General features: G+C 41.7%; 1 protein-coding gene across 3 annotated transcripts in view; it reads right to left on the bottom strand.

Annotated features, from left to right (window-relative positions):
* The window catches only part of LOC121545632 (microphthalmia-associated transcription factor), a 36,687-nt gene extending 14,143 nt beyond the window's left edge, over positions 1–22,544 (bottom strand). For all 3 annotated transcript variants that reach the window (XM_041856343.2, XM_041856344.2, XM_041856345.2), the window contains exons 1-2: positions 22,325–22,544; positions 4,707–4,977 (exon numbers count right to left, since the gene is read on the bottom strand). In XM_041856343.2, the coding sequence (XP_041712277.1) occupies positions 4,707–4,977; positions 22,325–22,431 (378 nt within the window). In that variant the 5' untranslated portion in view covers positions 22,432–22,544. The remainder of the gene's footprint in view (positions 1–4,706; positions 4,978–22,324) is intronic.
* Positions 22,545–25,565: the final 3,021 nt, after the last annotated feature.

Genomic DNA, 25,565 nt, shown 5'->3' with positions numbered 1-25,565 from the left:
ATTGCAAATCTGACATGAAGTTACAATATGAATACAATACATTTTCTACATTTCAGAGTTTCTTCATCATACGGTAATCCTTCTGACATCGTTCCCACTCCAGTCCTACATCTGTTCCCACCAGGGAATACCAATGCATACTTCAAGCCAATCTCCCTCAGTATTTTCTTGACCTGGTCAAATTCCTTCTGCTAATGTTGAATATCTCCACAGTGGAGGGAAGGGGGTGTAAATACCGCTTTTGTTATGATGAATTGCATTGAGTTGATATAGCGACATCTATTTACCAGGGTGTCATTGAGACAATGGAACAAGGTCAGCAATGAATATAAATCATTTTCTTACTTATATATTGATTGATTGATAGACATTGAAATAATAATGTGGATTATAACACTGGATTAGCCCAAAATAGTGAACCAAGAAGCAGGTTAAAAAAATTGGCCACTATTTGTACATTACCTAAAACATGTATTAGTATTGCCGGGAATGGCAGAATGCAGGCTTGATAAAAATGTATTTCACTCTTGATACAGATTGAACGTAAAGCCTCCGGTAACTGAATTTGAAATCACACTAAAAGCTATTTGAAATCGTGCTACGTGTTCTTTGCCTTATGGTTCTTATTTGATGTCATAATATAACTTCCACGAAAGAAACACTACTAACTTTGTCTTAGATCAAACTTGATTAACAGGATATTACTAGAATAAAATACATTAAATAATAGATCTTCCAAAACAAGACAGGGCTCTGTTCTGCAGCCCATGTGCTGTAGCCATCAATAGAGTCCTCAGGCCACCCCAATAAAAGTCAATGACATCTCGAAGAGAACAGAACTCACACACATTATACTGGCATCTCAGTTTGGGGAGGGGTGGATGGGGAGGAGCAAGAGGGAGCGACAAACAAACATTTACATTTACATTTTAGTCATTTAGCAGACGCTCTTATCCAGAGCGACTTACAGTTAGTGAGTGCATACATTATATTTTTTTATTTTTTCATTTTGGTCCAGGATGCTTTCTTTCCTATGGATGAGAACAATGACACAGCATTATCCATGTTCGACATGCATGCAGTTGTAACTCTATATGAAACCATAAAACCATCACCTAGAGCAGTGGTTCCCAACCTTTTTTGGTTATTGTACCACCAACCAGTAGCGGTGCGTGGATAAAACAGTGGGTTGTCCTAGGCTACCTGGCTAAAATGCTTGCTCGCTAGCCTAACTTCCATTCATGGGCAACGTTAGCTAGTTAACAGTCTTCTACATATTGAACTTCCATCCTCTCAGGCCAGGGGCACAACAATGTATGAATTAATGGTTGGATCAGAATTGCCGTTATAATCATTGGCCAGTATGGAGAATTAAGTAAAACCACAAGTCCAAATCCCTATCTCCATCCATGGCTAATTTAGGAAAGGGCCAATTTTAACTAGCTAGCTAGCCACCGGAGGACAACAACAACAATGTTTTATAAAAAAAAATTATCAAGGGAGGCCAAATGCTCACTGGCTTCCCTTCAACACTTGCCTTCAATGCTACGGGCAGCAACAATGTCATACTCGTTTGGAACAGACAGCATCAGATAGATGGCCTACACGTAGAGAGATAGGAGGGGCGCTATTTCGCTCGCTCGGATGCTTTCTCCTGTGAGATACATTCAGCCTCTTGCGAATTGAAGGAAAATTATGAAACACAGAGACGAAAGATACATTATTTTATTTTAGGTCAATTTTGGGGGAAGCCTGGCTTCCCTTGGAATCCATGAATACACGCCGCTGCCACCAACTGAATTCTGCTCTGCCCGGAGTACTCCTAAGTACCCCCTCATGTGCATTTTACCAGTAAGCCTATGGTCTCATGAGTCTTCTCACGTACCCTCTGTGGAAAGGCCAAGTACCCCCAGGGTTGGGAACCACTGTCCTAGAGTGTGTATTTGTTCAAGGAAAAACAAGGAACCTGTCTTTCCTCATCCAATAGTGTACCAGATAGTACAACAAACAATGGTTCCCTATGAAGCTGAGGGTCTGTGCAAGTCCTTGTTATAAGAGACAGAGAAGGTGACCTTATGAAAATCTTATCAATGAGAGAAAACCTAAATGAAATAATTTCCTGAGCTTCATAAATTCTTAATATTTCCTTTTAAAAATGATATCTATTATAAAATCTGTCTCAAAAGGTATAATAATATTGCATTGGATGAATTAACTGCTGCTTTAAAATGGACCAAAGTGACCAGCTGTAAACTAATTATCCATGGATAATTACATAACGCTTCATTAATACATAACTTTGATGCAGTGTGATCTAAAAGAACACATCCTGTCATTTTCAGAGCTGAACACTATCCACAGTACTTTGTTCTTCTCTTAATATGCTAATTCCTTTTCACTAAATCTGGAAATCATGTTGAACCCTTTAGGAAATTATCCTACATAGATTTCAAAGCTAGTTTTTTCCCCCTTAAATATGCCATGGAATGAAAGCAGTGGGGCTAATTACGAGCATTCTTAGCTGAATTAGCATTGGGGTGTTTGGTAAGACTGTGCTTGCCTTTGTCCTGATCCCCAAATTGATCCCATACTTATTCCTCCAAAGGTCAGGGGTCACTTGGTTAATTAAGGGCCCAAATCGGTCTTCAGACAAACTCATCTGAGCTTAATGTTTTCCCTTTTTAGGTCCAGCTGCTCCACCTGGTACCCCTAAACTAATTTTGTGTAGCTTTGTGTGTGGACTGTGCTAATCTAGTCACAGACATGCGAGCAGGTTAACACTGCTCTGCAGTGCTCAGTACTAGGCAGGAACAGGCCTTTCATTTAGAGAATTTCAGTCAATGAAGAATGCCCGTAAGCTCCGACCCTGAATCACAGAAATGTCTTCCAGCTTGTCTATCGTACTCTTTAGTGGGGGATATCCTAAACCTCTCAAAGAGCTAAAGATTATACAGAGTATAGGCTAAGCAATGTTTATGTTGTATGTGGAGGGCAATGGTTTCAACGGTTGAGGGAGGCACTACTTCTATACCCACTGCTCTTTGTACTATTTGTACTAATCCACTACTTTAAACTGTATTAAATGTTATTTTACATAATGGGATTAAGGCTTTAACACATTAGTAAGTTAACACATTTTTCTTTCAAAGAATCAATCCTCTATGAATAATCTATATAATCTATGTCAGATTTCCACAAACAGCTGTCACAATCAAAACAATATTATTGACATAATCAAATATTACAGTGATATGGAACACTTGCACAGATACAACCAACTTTCACAAACAAAAATGGTTGACTACCCAGATGGCAAATCCTACATGCGTAAACTTCAACCACAACAATCACACAAATTCCAGTAAAACGTGGACTACGGCTTTTCTACTGCTAAATTATTACAATGCTTCCAGTAAATCTACAGTAAATCTTCATGTTCAGAGCGTTTACAGATAAACAAGAGCCAAATCAGTCACCATGAATCAGAAATGACTCAGTCTCACCTGATATCCTTAGAATGAGGTTCTGCCTGGGATGTAGCTCAATTGGTAGAGCATGGCGTTTGCAACGCCAGGGTTGTGGGTTCGATTCCCACGGGGGGCCAGTATGAAAAAATAATAATGTATGCACTCACTAACTGTAAGTCGCTCTGGATAAGAGCGTCTGCTAAATGACAAAAAATGTAAAAATGTAAAAGTGTGAACACTGTTTATTTTTGAGAAACAATTGTAAAAGCATTCCCTCACTGTTTTTGAATGGGTGGCAGTATGCTCTTTAGAAAAGTATGTCAGGCAGTTCATGCTATAATGCTACCACATGTACTGTATCATTGTGTTCGTATCTTTATCCTTTATGACTCTTATTCTCACCATTTTTTCACTTTAGAAATGAAAATTGTAGATATTGTACAGTGATAACAATCACACTATTGTAGTGACAATGTTGGAAACAACAGGAAAATTGTAATATTTTAAGGAAAAGACAAAGGAGAAATATCTATCCAGTCATGCAAAATGTTTGAGATATGAAGTTTGGGATAGTTCTTCAATATAACTTTTTTTTCCGAATATGCACGTTTTGATATTAGTAATACTATTTCTAAAGAAAGACAAATACATTTAATGCAATCAAAAAAAAAACTTACCAAATTATCTTTGTTTTGCTGGGTGTACTCTCATGAAGTATAGTATAGTAGTGTGTTGTGGTAGTTATCACACTGTCTCCATTAGCTCAGAAAATGTGCAACAGTCTCGAGTCCCCAAGAGCAGACTAACAAGGAATCAAAGCTATGAAAATATGTGAATGTAGCTCAGCAAATAGGATTAAAGATGGCTAAATCCAAATGTCTGGAAGCACAGCATGCATTACAGAGGAATTCTCTCAGGAAAGATAATCCCCATGTGCGTTTTAACACACTTCACTCATCCCCACGTTTTTACACCCTATCATAGTAAACCGTGCTTGATCGACTGTCCAGAAGACTTATGATCAAGTTGCCAATATAGTCAAACCCACAGTACCTTCTACAAACAAAACATCTGATGATGTATGCCTGCATCTAGAGGTGACAGTGAGAGCTCTGGAAGTCAGAGTAAGGAGTGGCATGGTTGTCATGGTTGTCAGATCACAGAGAAGCAACCAGTCAGGGAGTGGTGTGTCATCTTTGTCATTAGGTGTGAGGACTGAAGATGATACTTATTGCTTACCTTCAGCACCTCCATGGGCAGCTGGGATGCGGGGGGCAGGCTGGGAGGCGCACTGACGTTGATGGCCGGTGTCTGGGCGTGCGTGTGATTGTGGCCGGCGGTGGTCTGGGGGTACTGCGAGGTGGAGGAGGCCTGGCGTCTCTGCTGCTCCTGGCGCTCCTGCTCCTGGAGCTGCTCTCGCATCAACTGCTGCCGCAGCAGGATCCGTGATGTCATGGTCGAGGAGCCCAATGGGGGCTTGGAAGACGAGCATGGCTGGTCTGAAGGATTACTGCAGGACGGAGAGACAGAGACCAGGCAGGGCATCAGGAGAGAAGAGGGTGAGGAGGTGGGGTAAGACAGTGAGGTGTAAGGAGTGGAAGAAAGGTCAGCGAAAAGAGAGGCATTGGAGCATTATGATCTACATTACTGGGATCAGGAAGAAGCCACATCATAGTGAGAAAAGATACAAATGTCTTCTAAATGTCTCCTAGATGTTACAAGGAGCTGCTGGTCTGCGAGCCAGAGAGTCCTTTCTGCAGCAGAATACGGCACACCCTCCCTCCTCACTGAGGAATCTTAGCCCCAATCACTCAGAGTCATTATTATATATATATATAATTCCTGAACACTCCACTCTGGCTCCTCTCCCATGCCGTGTCCAGCCTCGGGTCAGCCACGGCCAGCCCTATAAGGGACTGTGTTGTGGGGTTATAAAGTTGTTTGATACCAATATCTCGCCATGCTCAGAATCACAATGGCTTGATCCTGCCTCCATTTATCACAGCAGCGCAGACATGGCCTGCCATGATATTATACAAATTATTATTAAAACTTTGAACTCCTCGCCCATAAATTAGGAGCTAAATTGCCTCGATGCCGTTACGTGGGGAGAATGTAATGGCTTCCGTCGCCTTACACACTAAACGCCAAAGTAATTACACACTAAACGGGAAGCATGGCTGGGCATTCTGCAACGAGGGAAGTAACGGAGAAGCGGGTGTGAGAAGGGAGGGAGGAGGGGAGAAGCGGGTGTGAGAAGGGAGGGAGGAGGGGAGGTGAAAATGGAAATTAGCTAAGGATTTGCGATCGGCGATATGTGCTTGTTAGTTTCAGTTTTCTTGTGCAGCACATTATTCATTCATCAGGTCAGGCCAACCTGAGTATGGACCTATTAACAGGCCTAGAGACCGAACATCTGCTGTTAAGTGCAAGCAGGCAATACTGTGACATGTTTGAAATCTTGTCCCCTTCAGATGTTTGGCCTACAGTGATACACTTCAAACACTTAGCCAGCACTGCTTTCCTTCACTCTCTCCAACACTCTCTCTCTCTTTCCCTTCTCTCTCTCGTTCCCTCTCTCTCAGCTGAGGTGCACCGATACCCTCTTCCCCTTGACTTCATTATTTTCTCTGGCATCTGCATGGGTACTGGGACTGGGTATAGGGCTGGGGTGATGGTGGGGGATAGGATCAAGGTAGTGATAATGGAAGGAACATCTGCTGAGCTGCAGGTGTCTTTTCCTCCTCCACTTGTCAATGTGTTAACTGATGATCTCACCCTTCTACATCACTGATCATAGCCCTCCTTTGTTCATAGCCACCTTCCCTCCCCACTAAACAAGTGACACACATGTCCCTGGAGCATAACAAATGACACATACTATATGTGTATGCTGAAGCCTAAAGCCTAGTCTGAACAGTGTCTAAATGTAGCCAAAATCCTATATCCTTGGATCAAAACAATGACTATCACAGAAAGGGGACATTTTCTTCACACACAGTTTCAGTTCTTCATGTGTTTTCAAATGTAGACACTTGCTGTTTTCCAGACAGAATCCTGCTGCAGACCTAAAATAGAGAGGGTGTGCTGGAGCAGAAGCTCCCGGGATGGAGCCTTCCCAGAGTGAGTGATCCTTTTGATAAAAACCTCTGCAAAAAGTCTCGCCAATCCAGCTGTGCAGTAATCGGACTAATTAGCCAGTCCAGTCAAACGCAGCCTTGGTCCACAGCCATCCCTCCGCACTGAGCACTCTGCACATACCATAATTCCTCTTTGTTTCTATATAAGCTAACATGTCAACCCCTCGTAAAATGAAAAATAAATTCATACGTGTTTGTATATCTGGCCAATTTTCTGACAACTGGTGTATTACAAATACAACTTTTATTTTAAGTTTGAATTGGATCAGACAGACCAAAAAATTAAATCATGTTAGGCCAAAAAATGTTTATAGACCTGAAGAAGCCTGGTACCAAATACCATTTTCTACACTGTAACTACACTGAGAGGGGTTAATATCTCGATCTGAGGTCTCTAACATGGAGGAAGTGCAGTCTGTGCCTTTTCCCCATTTCTACAAACTGATTATGGCATGTCTGGGGCAAGCGAATCACCTCCTTGAAAAAATGTGACTGGGAGACCTCATGACTGACTTAAACAAGACTAAAATGTTTCCAGTGGTGGATCCAAAATCCTTTTCATTTGCACATTATATTTTCGGACCTCCAAATTATATTGATCTGTGGTGCTGCTGTGCCACTAAATCAAGTGAATCTGTTGGAAATCCCCTAACAAGCATTCAGGAGACACAAAGATCAGCAAATGTTGATTCTCAACTCTTGCACTTACAAAATGCATCTGAAAAAGTTTCATAACCAGGAATCTTATCATCTTACATAGTTGAATGAGCAGAACTGTATTGAGGCAGGCTCAAGATTACAACCAGTGACCACTGTGTGTGTAGGTTCTGCCCTCACTAACACATTGACCGGCTGCCAGATGGCTTTTAGCCCAGTTGTTTCTAAGCAGAATACTGAAACCCATAAAAAGACCCTTTGTCTGGTTTAACTTTCCACTATTGTGTGCACACACCTCCTCGCTGGGCATGTGTATCAGGAAACACAATGGCTGCACAGTCTTGCATGGCCACACCCCTGGCTGAGAGGTTTTTAGGAGAGAGAGAGACAGAGAGAGAGACAGAGAGAGAGACAGAGAGAGAGACAGAGACAGAGAGAGAGAGCGCTCCTGGACTAGAGGTGGTTCAATGGCTAGGAGAGGAGGCTGCAGCCCACCCTCACACACCTTAATGACTTGCTGGATAAAGAATGGCTTGGTCTAGTCAGTGTGAGAGCAGTCAATCTAGCCTCACAATGAACAATGGCCCAATAACAGCTCTATAACAATACTAATACCTGTTCAAAAACTAATAGTGATAATGAGAATACAATAAACAACACGTTACCTTTGAATTCTGTCTGCACACATAATAAACAATGCTATTAGCCGAAAACACGTTTGGTTTTCATATGCAAAAGTATTTCTCTAGTCAACTTCTAATTGTCCTTCAATCGTGGCTGAATGAATTTATTTCACATTTTCTATTTGCATATCTGTATAATAACATATGAGTTCCAAACAAATGACAATACACCTTTAGTGCATTTAGTGCATTCTGGCAACAGTAGCCTACACTGTGTAAAATGTCCTGTTTCCGAGTGTGTACATGTACCGTAAATCAGAATATCTTTAATGATAAGAAGTAGAAGGTCAGCACTGAGAAGTCAGAATAAAAACAGAGCTTGACCAGTCTTGATTAGTCGGCTCTGGAGAAGGGTCAAGCGTGCTTATGGGGAGAAAAGGGGAAGAGAAGGCTCCGTCTGAACGAAAACCGGAGCAACCGTCCACGTCCACTGCAGACCTACCCAGAACATCTGATTGTGCAATAGGCCACAGACAATCACCTGCAAAGTTCCTCAGTGTCCAAATCAATAAGGAATTAACATGGTCCACACACACACACACAGTTGTGACGAGGGCACGACAGCACCTCTTCCACCTCATTTGGCATGGGCCCTCAGATCCTCAAAGTTCTTTTAAAATGTATTTTACCAGGTAAGTTGCCTGAGAACACATTCTCATTTACAGCAACAACCTGGGGAATAGTAACAGGGGAGAGAAGGGGGGATGAATGAGCCAATTGGAAGCTCAAGATGATTAGGTGGCTATGATGGTATGAGGGCCAGATTGGGAATTTAGTCAGGACACCAGGGTTAACACCACTACTCTTACGATAAGTGCCATGGGATCTTTAGTGACCACAGAGTGTCAGGACACCCGTTTAACGTCCCATCTGAAAGACGGCACCCTACACAGGGCAATGTCCCCAATCACTGCCCTGGTGCATTGGAATATTTTTTTAGACCAGAGGAAAGAGCGCCTCCTACTGGCCCTCCAACACCACTTCCAGCAGCATCTGGTCTCCCATCCAGGGACCGACCAGGAAAAACCTTGCTTAGCTTTAGAGGCAAGCCAGCAGTGGGATGCAGGGTGGTATGCTGCTGGCCTACAGCTGCACCATTGAGAGCATCTTGACTGGCTGCATCACCGCTTTGTACGGCAACTGCAAAGCACCCGACCGCAAGGCGCTACAGAGGGTGGTGAATACATCACTGGGGCCGAGCTCCCTGCCATCCAGGACCTCTATATCAGGAAGCCACCCAAGCCATAGACTGTTCTCTCTGCTACTGCACGGCAAGCGGAACCAGTGCACCAAGTCTGGAACCAACAGGACCCTGAACAGCTTCTACCCCCAAGCTATAAGATTACTAAACAAGACTGCAAAATAGCTAATCAAATGGCTCCCTGGACTACCTGAATTGACCCTTTTTGCACTAACTCTCTTGCACTGACTATGCACACACACTGGACTCTACCCACACTCACATTGACACCCCAACACACACTACATATGCCCACACACACATAAATCGAGCACACAGCCATGCAGCCTCCATAGACAAACATTGGCAGTAGAATGGCCTTACTGAAGAGCTCAGTGACTTTCAACATGGCACGTCATAGGACGCCACCTTTCCAACAGGTCAGTTCGTCAAATTTCTGCCCCGGTCAACTGTAAGTGCTGTTATTGTGAAGTAGAAACGTCTAGGAGCAACAACGGCTCAGCCACGAAGTGGTAGGCCACACAAGCTCACAGAACGCTGAAGCGCATAGAAATCGTCTGTCCTTGGTTGCAACACTCACTACCGAGTTCCAAACTGCCTCTGGAAGCAACATCAGCTCAAGAGCCTAAGATCACCATGCGCAATGCCAAGTGTTGGCTGGAGTGGTGTAAAACTCGCCGCCATTGGACTCTGGAGCAATGTACACGTGTTCTCTGGAATGATGAATCACACTTCACCATCTGGCAGTCCGACGGACGAATCTGGGTTTGGCGGATGCCAGGAGAATGCTACCTGCCCAAATGCATAGTGCCAACTGTAACATTTTGTGGAGGAGGAATAATGGTTCGGGCTAGGCCCCTTAGTTCCAGTGAAGGGAAATCTTAACGCTACAGCATACAATGACATTCTAAACGATTCTGTGCTTCCAACGTCGTGGCAAGATTTTGGGGAAGGCCCTTTCCTGTTTCAGCATGACAATGCCCCTGTGCACAAAGCAAGGTCCATACAGAAATGGTTTGTTGAGATCTGTGTAGAAGAACTTGACTGGCCTGCAAAGAGCCCTGACCTCAACCCCATCGAACACCTTTGGGATGAATTGTAACGGCGACTGCGAGCCAGGCCTAATCACCCAACATCAGTGCCCGACCTCATTAATGCTCTTGTGGCTGAATGGAAGCAAGTCCCCGCAGCAATGTTCCAACATCTAGTGGAATGCCTTCCCAGAAGAGTGGAGGCTGTTATAGCAGCAAAGGGGGGGACCAACTCCATATTAATGCCTATGATTTTGGAAATGAGACGTTCGACGAGCAGGTATCCACATACTTTTGGCCATTTAAAGTGTATATTTACATAGCTACCTCAATTACCTAGTACCCCTGCACTGGTACTCCCTGTATATAGCCATGTTATTTTTACTCATTATTGTTATTCACTGTGTAACTATTCCTTGTGTCACAATTTTTATTTTGAAATGTTTTATCTTTAACTAAGCATTTCACCTGTTGTTTACTAAGCATGTGACAGATACAATTTTATTTTATTTGACCAGAGACCTTTCACAAACTCTTATCCAACTGTCGGTGGAGAAACAAGCTTTTGAGTGTTCAGAGATAAAACATCAAGTTCTTCCGACTGGCATGAAAGTGGTTAGAGTCTTCAGAGGTGTAAGGATAATTAGGAGTCTGAAACTAGAGTATTTGGTGCAGTGCTACTTGCCTAAATTGCAGATACATTTCTTGAATTCCAATGCAAAAGCTTCCAACCTATTTGTCCAAAATCAAATCCGTCCAAGTAAAACCCTGAGCAACAAACAACTCACAATCTAAAGTTATTGTAACTGCCTAGAGAGAGTGCTATTAATAGCCATAAACATGTTATATTTATAGTCCAAACGCACGTTTCCCTCTGTACACACACACAAATAAACATAAAAACACACACATGCATGCACATAACACCATGGAGGTGCAGCTACTCACAGGTGGTTAGTGTAAAAGGAGCAGTGTCTGTGCACTTGGACTCCTAAGGCATCCATGTTTGTTTGTTTTTCCTGAAGGTGCATCAGACAGCTGTCCTTGGAGAGCAGTGAAAGTTATGCTGCCAATGCAGCTCTGTAAGTGTGTCACAAGGGGGAGGCTCCAGAGCCAGGCCTGGGAACTCCAGTGCCCACATAGCTACCCAGAGAAACAGCCTCGTTCTAGCAACGCCAATCCACACACAGTGAAGGATAGAGAGAGTGGGCTAGAGCACAGGAGCACTACTTGTACTATTTCACTGTAGATCCCCCAGCCCAGCTAAACCTGCCTTAGATAGCTCCTTTGTCCCACCCCCCATACACGCGGAGACCGACTCAATTGGTGCCTCCAGTGATGCTATCTCTTTCATTGTTACCCAACGCTTAGGTTTACCTCCACTTTACTCATATCATTCCATATCCTTGTCTGTACATAATGCCCTGAATCTTTTCTACAACGCCCGGAAATCTGCCCCTTTTATTCTCTGTACCCAACGCACTAGAAGACCAGTTCTTAAAGCCTTTAGCCGTATCCTTATTCTCAGTATCACTCCTACTCCCCAGGCGCTATCATTTGCTGACTTCTGTAATCGCAAAAGTCTTGGTTTCTTGCATGTAAATATCAGAAGTCTACTTCCTAAGTTTGAGTTATTCACTGCGTTAGCACACTCCGCCAACCCTGATGTTCTAGCAGTGTCTGAATCCTGGCTTAGGAAGGCCACCAAAAATTCTGAAATTTCCATCCCCAACTACAACATTTTCCATCTAGCTAGAACTGCCAAAGGGGGTAGAGTTGCAATCTACTGTAGAGATAGCCTGCAGAGCTCTATCATACTATCCAGGTCTGTGCCCAAACAGTTTGAGCTTCTACTTCTAAAAATCCACCTTTCCAGAAATAAGTCTCTCACTGTTGCCGCTTGCTACAGACCCCCCTCAGCCCCCAGCTGTGCCCTGGACACCATATGTGAATTGATTGCCCCCCATTTATCCTCAGAGTTCGTACTGCTTGGTGACCTAAATTGGGATATGCTTAACACCCCGGCCATCCTACAATCCAAACTAGATGCCCTCAATCTCACACAAATTATCAACGAACCTACCAGGTACAACACTAAATCCGTAAACATGGGTACCCTCATAGATATCATCCTGACTAACTTACCCTCTAAATACACCTCCGCTGTCTTCAACCAGGATCTCAGCGATCACTGCCTTATTGCCTGCGTCCGTAACACTTTACGCTCCCTAAAACACTTTAGCAAGCAGGCCTTCCTAATTGACCTGGCCCAGGTATCCTGGATGGATATAGATCTCATTCCGTCAGTAGAGGATGCCTGGTTGTTCTTTAAAAGTAATTTCCTCTCAATCTTAAATAAACATGCCCCATTCAAAAAATACAGAACTAAGAACAGATATAGCCCCTGGTTCTCCTCAGACTTGACTGCCCTTGACCAGCACAAAAACATCCTGTGGCGTACTGCATTAGCATCAAATAGCCCCCGCGATATGCAACTTTTCAGGGAAGTTAGGAACCAATATACACAAGCAGTCAGGAAAGCAAAGGCTAACTTTTTCAAACAGAAATGTGCATCCTGTAGCACTAACTCCAAAAAGTTTTGGGACACTGTAAAGTCCATGGAGAATAAGAGCACTTCCTCCCAGCTGCCCACTGCACTGAGGCTAGGAAACACTATCACCACCGATAAATCTACAATAATCGAGAATTTCAACAAGCATTTTGCTACGGCTGGCCATGCTTTCCACCTGGCTACCACTACCCCGGCCACCAACTCTGCACCCTCCGTTGCAACTTGCCCATGCCCCCCCCCGCTTCTCCTTCACACAAATTCAGACAGCTGATGTTCTGAAAGAGCTGCAAAATCTGGACCCCTACAAATCAGCAGGGCTAGACAATCTGGACCCTTTCTTTCTAAAACTAGCCGCCGAAATTGTCGCAACCCCTATTACTAGCCTGTTCAACCTCTCTTTCGTAACGTCTGAGATCCCCAGAGATTGGAAAGCTGCCGCGGTCATCCCTCTTCAAAGGGGGTGACACTCTAGATCCAAACTGTTACAGACCTATATCCATCCTGCCCTGCTTTTCGAAAGTATTTGAAAGCCAAGTTAACAAACAGATCACCGACCATTTTGAATCCCACCGTACCTTCTCCGCTATGCAATCCGGTTTCCGAGCTGGTCATGGGTGCACTTCAGCCACGCTCAAGGTCCTAAACGATATTATAACCGCGATCGATAATAGACAGTACTGTGCAGCCGTCTTCATCGACCTGGCCAAGGCTTTCGACTCTGTCAACCACCGCATTCTTATTGGCAGACTAAATAGCCTTGGTTTCTCAAATGACTGCCTCGCCTGGTTCACCAACTACTTCTCAGATAGAGTTCAATGTGTCAAATTGGAGGGCCTGTTGTCTGGACCTATGGCAGTCTCTATAGGGGTGCCACAGGGTTCAACTCTTGGGCCGACTCTTTTCTCCGTGTATATCAATGATGTCGCTCTTGCTGCTGGTGACTCTCAGATCCACCTCTACGCAGACGACACCATTTTGTATACATCTGGCCCTTCATTGGACACTGTGTTAACAAACCTCCAAACGAGCTTCAATGCCATACAACACTCCTTCAGTAGCCTCCAACTGCTCTTAAACACTAGTAAAACTAAATGCATGCTCTTCAATCGAACGCTGCTGGCACCCGCCCACCCGACTAGAATCACCACTCTCGACGGGTCTGACCTAGAGTATGTGGACAACTACAAATACCTAGGTGTCTGGTTAGACTGTAAACTCTCCTTCCAGACTCACATTAAGAATCTCCAATCCAAAGTTAAATCTAGAATCGGCTTCCTATTTCGCAACAAAGCCTCCTTCACTCATGCTGCCAAACATGCCCTCGTAAAACTGACTATCCTACCGATCCTTGACTTCGGCGATGTCATTTACAAAATAGCCTCCAACACTCTACTCAGCAAATTGGATGTAGTCTATCACAGTGCCATCCGTTTTGTCTCCAAAGCCCCATACACTACCCACCACTGTGACCTGTACGCTCTTGTTGGCTGGTCCTCACTACATGTTCGTCGTCAAACCCACTGGCTCCAGGCCATCTATAAATCACTGCTAGGCAAATCCCCACCTTATCTTAGCTCATTGGTCACCATAGCAGCACCCACCCGTAGTCTGCGCTCCAGCAGGTATATCTCACTGGTCATTCCCAAAGCCAACACCTCCTTTGGCCGCCATTCCTTCCAGTTCTCTGCTGCCAATGACTGGAACGAATTGCAAAAATCTCTGAAGCTGGAGACTCTTATCTCCCTCACTAACTTTAAGCATCAGTTGTCAGAGCACCTTACCGATCACTGCACCTGTACACAGCCCATCTGAAATTAGCCCACCCAACTACCTCATCCCTATATTGTTATTTATTTTGCTCTTTTGCACCCCAGTATCTCCATTTGCACATAATCTCTTGTACATCTAGCATTCCAGTGTCAATACTAATTGTAATTATTTTGCACTATAGCCTATTTATTGCCTTACCTCCATAACTTGCTACATTTGCACACACTGCATATTTTCTGTTGTATTTTTTTGACTTTATGTTTTTTTACCCCATATGTAACTCTGTGTTGTTGTTTTTATCGCACTGCTTTGCTTTATCTTGGCCAGGTCGCAGTTGTAAATGAGAACTTGTTCTCAACTGGCTTACCTGGTTAAATAAAGGTTAAATAAAAAAAAAATTAAAAGTGTCTTGTTCATGTGTTGTCTGTTAAACACATGCTATACCAAACAGGGGGTATTGTACACTAACTGAGCTACTTCACTGTATAAACATCGAAATCAAAGATTGGCCCTGGTCAATCAACGAGTAGCCACGTGTGCAGAAGGACAGAAGTAAATACAAGGAGTTATCCTCCGCCCCTTTCCCCCTCCAGAGGGTGCACTTCCTCCTCTGGGCTCACCTTCACAATCAAATCAAAATGTATTGGTCACATGCGCCGAATACAACAGGTGTCGACTTCACAATGAAATGCTTACTTACGAGCCCATTCCCAACAATGCAGAGTTAAAAATAAAGACAAATATTTGCTAAATAAAAAACAATAAAAACAATAACGAGGCTGTATACAATGAGTACCAGTACCGACAATGTGCAGGGCTACGAGGTAGTTGAGGTAATACAGTATGTACATGTGGGTAGGGGTAAAAGTGACTAGGCAATCAGGATATATAATAAACAGAGTAGCAGCAGCATATGTGAAGTGTGAAAGTGTGTCTATGTGTAAGTGTGTGTGGAATCACCTTCTGAGACACACAGAGCCCAGAGCCTGCAGGTGCCTTGGTTCCTGGCTGGATCAGGTGTTCCCGACAGTGCTACACAGTCTCCCTGCTGGAGGTAGAGCAGCACTAATGAGACGTTTGGCTGCACTACTGCACGCTGTTCTGCTCAGGACCTCCACCCACCCAAACCCCACTGCCAGGGTTGGGTAGGTTACTTTCTAAGTGTAATATATTACTAATATGTTACTAGTTACTTGTCCAAAATTGTAATCAGTAATGTAACTTTTGGATTACCCAAACTCAGTAATGTAATCTGATTACTTTCAGTTATGTTTAGATTACTTTCCCCTTAAGAGGCATTAGAAGAAGACAAAAATGAATATTACCAATTGAAAGACTGATGAGGTGGTGTGGAAGGAGTCAGGCGCAGGAGGGTAAATCACAGAAACACAGGCTTTAATCCGCAAAAATACGTCAAAACACACTCCAGGGCACAAAACAGGCGCACTGGAGAATACAAGGCACACGGGAAATCTCCTGTCAATACAAAATACACAAGCTCCACCGAGCTTCACTAACCTCCACAATAAACAATCACCCACACAGACAAGGAAGCAGAGGGAACACTTCCACAATGACTAATTAGGGAATAAGGACCAGGTGTGAGTGATTGAAGACAAGACAAATGGAGTGATGATAAATGGATCGGCAGTAGCTAGTAAGCTGGTGACGCCGAACGCCGAAACCTGCCCGAACAAGGAGGGGAGGCAGTCTCGGCGGAAGTCGTGACAAAGACATCTATTTAGCAATGTTTGTGTTTACATCGCTGGCTATAAATGGATGTTGCATTTGACTTTATGGGTTATGTAGGCTTCTAACCCATTGCTTTCTACTTCAATACTGATAATAAAATGATTAGGCTATATATTTACATAATAAACCAAAGTCTGTCAGATTTCCAGTCATTCCAATGAATTAAACACCCCTTGATCTTTAAGAATAGGACTTCAAAATATGGAAATATAGATTAGCCAAATTGTTTTACCTGAACATAACACCAAAATGAAGTACTTATTAGCCTACTTGAGACATATTTATAAATACATTTTTCATCAGAACAAATTATATTGAGCAATAAAAGCTACTCATGGTCTTCTTCAATTAAACTTGTTTTTGACAGTATGTGTGAAGCACATTACCATGGAAGATCTTTCAAGGGAGGAACTCCCTCAAACTTTTATTCTATAGGCTGTGATCCGCACTATGCAGCTGTTGCAAGAGCACATTATTCTCTGGCTGTCCACGGGTCGCAAAAACGATGATTGATAGGCAGCTTAGCCTACACTTCTTCAATTCAACCATTATTAGGTTAAAATACACCTATACATTGGTGAACAGCCATCCACAACATCCACAATCCGTAAGGTGTGAATAATTGAGAGAGCAGCAGTGTGATTACATTTACATTTACATTTTAGTCATTTAGCAGACACTCTTATCCAGAGCGACTTACAGTTAGTGAGTGCATACATTATTTTAATTTTTTTTATACTGGCCCCCCGTGGGAATCGAACCCACAACCCTGCCGTTGCAAACGCCATGCTCTACCAACTGAGCTACATGATTCACATCAACGCGCTATGTAGATATCCATAAGTGATGTCAGTATCTGATTACAATAGTTTTGCTGGTAACGTAACAGATTACAGTTACAGTTTATTTGTAATCAGTTACATGTCATCCGTTACTCCCCTAGCCTGCCTACTGTTCAGACCACTGATGTAGCTCTTTCCTTGAGCTGTTCTTGTCTATTAATGTTCTGTATTATGTAATGTTTCATGTTTTGTTTGGACCCCAGAAAGAGTAGTTGCTGCTTTCGCAACAGCTAATGGGGATCCTAATAAAATACCAAATACTGCTGCCTGCTGCCTCTAGCCAGTACATATCTCTCTGTCTGTGGAGTCCATCCCACTACTATACAATATAAATGACAAGGTCTGCAGTTCAAATCTACAGACTGGTTAAAAGGTACTGTACACACTGACTACAGTAAGGAAAGATAAAAAACGGATCAAACTGACCTTGACATAACTGAAGAATACTCACAGTAAGGAAAGTCTATGCACTTGTGCTTTGGTTAAGTAAGAAAAGTCAAGAGTACTATGGTTACAAATAAATAAAGTTGATGTATAAATTATGTCAGGAAAACAAAACAGCGAGTTGCCAAATATCACAACTGATAATGGGGTTCTTTGTTGTCGTAGTTATGGGACAGGAAGGGCCGGTTGGGATAATTTGAACTTGCCGGGTCCTATTTCTGTAATTAGGTTTCATGCTTTTCATGAGTCTTTTCACTTGTTTACAGTGGTATGGCCTACTATCCTACTCCAGCCCAGCTCGCCTTCCCCTCTCTGGGTGCTATGACTAGGACTGCATGCTCAAGGACAACAAAAAACAACAACTACATTCAGATGATCATTGTATTACATGAATTGTGCTGCTGCTGTATAGAGAATGGTGGGTGGCTATAATGGGTGATAAGTCACACCTTACTACAGACACTCTTCAAATGATCCTGACAGCATCAAAGTGTTCTCTATTCGAAAATATGTTGACTACCATACTGTACAGTATGTCTTCATTTAGAAATGGGAGAACAGTGAAAAATGACTCGCAGTTTCTGTACACAGATAGCTGCCTGAAAATATGACTCCATCCTTATCCCCCCACTCTTGAGGAAATATAACTGACCACATCTGCCTGAGCCTGATGGTCACAAATATAGATGATGCAGACTGGAACATTGTGGTTTTACTCCTTTGCTTATCTATTGTCGGGAAAGGATACAGAAGGGCATGGGTTTGTCCCTGTGTCCTGGAAGAGGAGTCAGATTGATAAAGAAAATCCTTCGTCAGTCTCACAATTGTTTACTCTGACTGTCAGATCCAACTGGAATGACGGAGAAATGAAATTAACACCCTCATGTTTTCCAGTGAATTTGTTTAGAGCCAAACTGGAAGTAAGGATGCGATCAGAGTGATTACGTAACCATTGGGTTGGGTAGTGTCTCACTCCACTCCAACACCCATCTATGTCACTCAGACCCAATCGGATCCCCATCCTGGATCAGGAGAGGAACACCCTGGTCCTAGCCTGCCCTCTTTGGCATGATATGGAACAGAACAGAGTGCTCCCTGAGACCTTGACTGTCCCTTAATAATCACCATGTTTCAGAGGATGCATTGACACCCGCACTGGATGCCGATGCTCATGTAAAAACACATAACATAAAAGCAATGCAATACAGTATGTACTTTATGTGAGCATCTGGCATCTCTGGTTCGGACTCCACAGAACAGAACAGAAAGCTTCCTGAGACTCTGAGCCACAACCCCCCTCTTATAGAGGCCACATTGACACCAGCAATGGATACTGGATGCTCATGTAAAAACATATATCATAATGGAATACAGTATGTACTTTCTATGCATTTCTCTGCTTTTGCCATTTGATGCCCTTGAGTAAACTTTTACCCTATATGTATTTTCTGGTTATGTAATTTCTAGGCCAAGATGTGGCTTGAGGAGAGCCTATAACACAATGAAGACAATTACATGGAAGGTTCAATGAAGGACAACTCTTAAGGCAACCTCTTGTTAAATGGGGCTTGGAGGGAGCCTTTGTGTTTCGGTGCACGGAGTGCATGGTCATTGGAGGACAACTCTTAGGGACATCTCTGCTCCTTGAAAGCGTCATATAGTCAACTAACCGGTGCCCCCGCACATTGACTTGGTACCGGTACCCCCTGTATATAGCCTCGCTATTGTTATTTTTACTGCTGCTCTTTAATTATTTGTTACTTTTATTTGGTATAATTTTATATAGTATTTATTTGAGAATGTTTATTTTATTTTATATTATTTTAAATATGTTTTATTTGTATTTATTTTTTATTTGGTATTCTTTCTTAAAACTGCATTGTTGGTTAAGGGCTTGTAAGTAAGCATTTCACTGTAAGGTCTACACCTGTTGTATTCGGCGCATGTGACATTTTCTTTTTGATTTGATTTGATTTAGTCATGTACGTAGTGTTTGAGTACATGAATGGTGCATCCTTAACCGCTCAATTACTGTAGTCATCATATCACACAAACAGGAAGATCCATAATGGAAAAAGGACGCAATATTGACAATGTGACTTATAGACATGTCACATGGTTTGACAGAGGTTTAACGCTGCATTGACACCTCACCTCTTATCCACATTTGCGACAGATGAAAGATAGTGTGACAGGTACAGTATGTGACGATTGGACACCAGTGACGTTACATACTATTTCATTCATAATGTCATGACATGAAATATCTCTCCAAAATGTATCTCAACTTTTGTTTTTAACTATGTCACTCCTATTTTAATATCCATTTCATTATTTAGTGCTGTGGCCCTACAAATGGTGTAGCACATATTTTTACCAGTCCTGACATTGGGCCTACCAGAAGCAAAATATATGCTGTAAATTAAAACTGAGACATGAACAGATCCTTTCAAGAAACTTGCAGAATAATGACAGTCTAATTAGAATCTCTGACATGTACAGCTGGCTCCATGGGTTGCCCTGATAAATATCTCAGCAAAAAACAACGCCAGGCCCACTTTGCATTGAAGGTGTCATATACATTGCTAAATTTACAGCACTAATTTACACTGCATAGAAGACAAGTTTCACAGTCTGTCTCACATCTATATTAAGGACACAGAGTCTGGCTTTGAGTCTGCAGGGGTTCGTTCGGCAGCCTGTGCCAAAAGCTTTCTGAGACATCAAAAAAACAAACTAAGATAATTCATGATGTTATCGCCGTATGATTTCAAATTTAGAAACACTGCATTTTAGGCCTATCATGCCAGTAAATATATTCCTTAGCTTTGTCCTGGCTTTACTGTAGTAGTCAGGGTATACAGCATCAGTCAAACGAATGAACCACAGTGGGCTGTTAGTGTCATAACCACAAGGGTATGTGAGGATAAGCATGGCCAAAATGACTACACTCAATGTTTGGCATTCTGTCATGGTTGCAAAGCCATTAGGATGCACTGTTTTTAGTAGGGCATTCTCACAGGAAAAGCAGAAAATGTAATTAATTCATGCATGTCAGATAATTTTGGAGACTCAATAAAAGTCACAATAAAAACTGTCATTAAATCACAACTCAAAGCTAGACCTTTTTAGTTATACTAAGAATGCAACTGCTGCGATGAGTCACAAAAATACCATTCAGCTTATAACAATGTAATGAAATTTACTAATGAAGAAATTAGTTTAAAATTATGAATTAGGTTAAAGTCTAGGGCTGCACAAAATGACGGTTTCTCACTCTCTCTCTACTGACATTTAGGCAGAAGTTTTGGAAGAAGAAAAGGAAAAAACTCCACAGCAATAAAACTGGAAAAATATCCAACAAATTGCTGACAAAATGCCAAGATCCAGAACGCAAAAAATAGATTGGGTCCACCACAAGAACGCTATAGGACCTCTAGACACAGAAGAGCACTGTCATGTTTAGACAGTGTTTAAGACACACGCAACCTTTCTATCTGGGGAACTTCTGTTTAGCAGAAAGGTCACATGTCTCCACCACTAAGGACAATAATGAAATGATACAGAATTACCAGACGAAAAGAGACAATATTGCTTTAAACGACTTCCTGGCAATAAGCATGCATTCACAGGCGTTTTAGACCACTGCTGAATGTAACGCTTGTCTCAGTCAATCAAGCATCACAGTAGGCATTCCCATACACTATGCAATTACACAGAAGGCAATATTATGGTAGAAAGACTTAAGTTAAATGTATAAGTCTTGAGAATAGAAAAGTCCCAGTTATTTCTTCAGTCTGATCTTACACAGAGAGACATAACCAAAGTGACAACAATTCAGCTGAGGCCTGGACCCCAGGCAGCATAGGGGTATAAGGTAATGTCCAGCGAACAGACCTGACTCAGCTCCCTGCTCTTTGTTCAGCGCTGGGGACGGAGGACACAATATGGATACAAATAGCTCTCTAATAACTTATTTGTCAACTGCTTAGGAAAGTATCTATACATTTTCCTTTATGTAGTTAAATAAGCTTTATTGGGAAGTAACATGGCCCCTACAATATTTTAGGATATTTTAGAATCTATAAGACATTTTCTTACTAGGTCTCTATTGATATTAATACTTTTCATAATTCACTACTACTAGGCCTACAAACTGATGAGTGATGCACCAGTGAAATGTGATGCACATTTTAACATGTGTGAAATACTGAACAACACCATTTAAGATGTCATTCTACCTTGGCATTGTAACTACATTTACAATGCAGGAAATATATTTATTCCAAAAGAAAATGCATTTAGACTATACATATAGTAGCCTGATATTTATGTTGAAAATAACGATGGGAATGGTAACACCAAGATCAACACCAGTATTAAGAAGACATCATAGTCTAATCCCTGGTCTGACTGTTCAAAATCCATGAACAAACTGTGTAGGAGGCTATTCTTCACAGGCTAATATTTGAAGTTGCATGTTGACAAGACAACACCCAAGTGTTGCATAACTAACTGTGCAATAAAATAGCCATAAGGAATTGGAGGCAAACAAATCCCTCCTAGAAAGTACTCAATAGGATAGGACCGGCTGCAACTAGGATGACATCCTTGAAAGCGCGTCAATTGGAAATAATGTAATTATTATAGCACCCCCCAAAACATATTTCCATAATAGCCTAATTAAAACTTTTGAAAACAACGCTTGAACAACAAATTCCTCTTTACCGTAGGAAATAACAGTGCACACAGCCAAAGCACTGACCTGTTTCTTTTCAAGGGCTGACTCTTCAATTCGTAATACGTTTTTGGTTCCTCTTGAAACTCTTCTCCAACCTCGAAGTCAGGAACTATACCCGATTCTGCTTGCATACTTGCGGCTGTCAACTCTTGACAATATCAAATTATAAAGAAACCAACGATGGTATGGCCACCTCTCTAAAACACTCGCAGTACAAGCCACTGAAAATGCAGACCCGTTTTGCTCCAAGAGGCAGCGCGCAAACAGCGCAAATAAATATGTAGTTCTGTAGAGAAGGGAATAGTGGCCGTAGAAATAGGAGTGTATGGGATAGAGAACTACAAGCACCATGATACCGTAGCCCACAAGTTTGGTGTTTTGATCTGTCAATGTCAGCAGCTTTTTCATTGGTCGCAACATCCGATAGGCTTTTACCACATTTTACCCTCAACTCTGCTGAATAGGTCAAATGCCGGAGCAGTCCATATAGCTTTCTATATGCATTGTTTAAATTTACAAATATAAATTCTTAAAATAATATCCTAAACAACATTTCCATAATTTTCACACAAAGCCTGCTCTTCTCACTACAATAGGCAGGTAGACAGTGTTACTACACAATATAAAGCCTATTGTATACCTACACTGTAATTACACAACTACCATGTACAAATCACATTGCAAACCATCAGATGAGTGGACTATTCCTAAATTTAAGATACTACATAGCCATGTTTATAGCACGGATCCAACATTGATAATGTTTGAACATTTATTTGATCTCCTGTTTGTTTTTTGATGATCATGGGAGAGTAACATTGATGAAATCTGTTCTATCTACAAATGTAGGTAGGATATTTATTCGGTAGATCCTTTCTTATCCTCTGAGCTATCACCCTACTGCACTCTCACAATGCCTGTGAACATAAACTTTAATTTACAACCAGTTAGGATTTATGATAGCTTAGTGTTACATTCCATTACATACTGTACCGTGGAAAGGTTAAAAGTAATAGCCATGATCACAACAGGGGTCTCTCCTATTTGTGACTTGCAATATGCCCCTGTTCCTTTTAAAAGTCCCTTATTCTCCACTGGGCGGCAGTGCAAAGCAAGGAAAATCAACATCCCCATTGAGCCTGCAGGCGACACCATCCTTGACAAAGCATGCAAGACTTGCAAGTTCAATATTTGCATTTGTGTCATCCTGCTCAACTGGTGAACAGACCTACATTTCACCATGCAACTCAAGATACAAACAAATGTTTATAGGAAAGGAAGCAAGGCTCACCTGTCAACATTGGACCTTCTCTAATAAGCCTCTGTTTATGTATCATTATAATAAATAGAGCTCTATTCAAATCTATTCTACGCTATTATTTTCTATTCTGTTCTATTCTGTCTCTTTTAAATCATGTAATCTCTAATAAATCATGTTCTGCTCACTGTCCCGTGCACATGATCAGGTCTTTGTGGGAATGCTATCCTTCTTGACCTACCTTTGCAGTACCTTATAGGTGCTCTCTATGACAATTTCCTATGCAGCCTGGATACTGTCACAGTATCTGTGGCAGACTACTACAGTATATAAACACATTCAGTTCAAGGAAGTGTCATGCTCCAATAATTTCAGTGTAACCACCCTTAATTGATTCAAGCTCTATTGATGCAATGGTCTAAGTAAGCAAAGTATTGTGTTGATTTTTCCTAATTTTTTTATAGTCTTGCCTAGATTGTTATTGAAAAAAGGAATATCTGGATAAACCATTACACAAAGGTACTGGGTTATTGCACAAAATTCGTCCCTTTGATATTGTAAGTAGAAATTGTGCACCAATATTGAATTTTAAAAGCCTGTTATATTAAATGAAGTGCCCTTTAATATAGACCACATGGAAAATTCAGTAAATCAGACTTTTTTATATAAAGACTTGCTAAAATGCCAAAATGCTGCATTTTGACATGTCCCGTTTTCACCATCATTGTAAAGCCCTAGTTGCTTTGACAAAGTCATTTCTGAAGATTATTTATTTCATGTGATTAGTGATTCATTTTAAGGTAATAAAAACCTGTCCCTCAATCCTGTTATGTGAACTGAACTCTCATTTTAATATGGTGAAACTATTCCTTTTTAAATAATGTTTTCAAAAGAAACATTGAACATCCAATAGTCAAATCAGTCAAAAATCAGGTGAGCTGTGTCTACTCTTTTTGGCCATTTTCTGGTGTTTTGGGGTGAAGAAATGAGTGGTTTGAGCATAACACGTCAAAACTGTTAGCCATAGATAGACAGGCTAGACATTTTTTAATAATAAAAAAAAGATTGTGAAGCTTGCATTCAATTGGCTCCACCCTGTTGCACACAACAAGCTTCCATTCCACCTGACATGAGGGGATTTATGGCTGATTTAAGATGAAATCGTCAACACTGTTATGGTCAACCCTGTTTCTTTATTTGGCACTTAATAGGCACTCACTATAGTATTTGTTTTTATTTCACCTCTTGAGATGGGAAAACATGCTTTTTTATTAAGTTGAACATGTGCTCTTCATGACAGAATGTTAAAATAAGGTGAAAAAATAAATAAATTACACTACCAAAAGGGACTCATTTCGTGGAACAACCCTACTAACACGGTTAAAGGTCCAATGCAGACGTTTTTACCTTACTGTGATTATTTTCAATTAAAATTGTCATATATATATACACAGTGAGGGGAAAAAGTATTTAATCCCCTGCTGATTTTGTATGTTTTCCCACTGACAAAGACATGATCAGTCTATAATTTTAATGGTAGGTTTATTTGAACAGTGAGAGACAGAATAACAACAACAAAATCCAGAAAAACGCATGTCAAAAACGTTATAAATTGATTTGCATTTTAATGAGTGAAATAAGTATTTGACCCCTCTGCAAAACATGATTTAGTACTTGATGGCAAAACCCTTGTTGGCAATCACAGAGGTCAGACGTTTCTTGTAGTTGGCCACCAGGTTTGCACACATCTCAGCAGGGATTTTGTTCCACTCCTCTTTGCAGATCTTCTCCAAGTCATTAAGGTTTCGAGGCTGACGTTTGGCAACTCGAACCTTCAGCTCCCTGCACAGATTTTCTATGGGATTAAGGTCTGGAGACTGGCTAGGCCACTCCAGGACCTTAATGTGCTTCTTCTTGAGCCACTCCTTTGTTGCCTTGGCCGTGTGTTTTGGGTTATTGTCATGCTGGAATACCCATCCACGACCCATTTTCAATGCCCTGGCTGAG

The sequence above is a fragment of the Coregonus clupeaformis genome, chromosome 30 (genome assembly GCF_020615455.1).
Source record: "Coregonus clupeaformis isolate EN_2021a chromosome 30, ASM2061545v1, whole genome shotgun sequence".
Classification (NCBI taxonomy): Eukaryota; Metazoa; Chordata; class Actinopteri; order Salmoniformes; family Salmonidae; genus Coregonus; species Coregonus clupeaformis.
The sequence above is the reverse complement of the archived record's forward strand: the minus strand, read 5'-3'. Positions and strand labels throughout refer to the sequence as shown.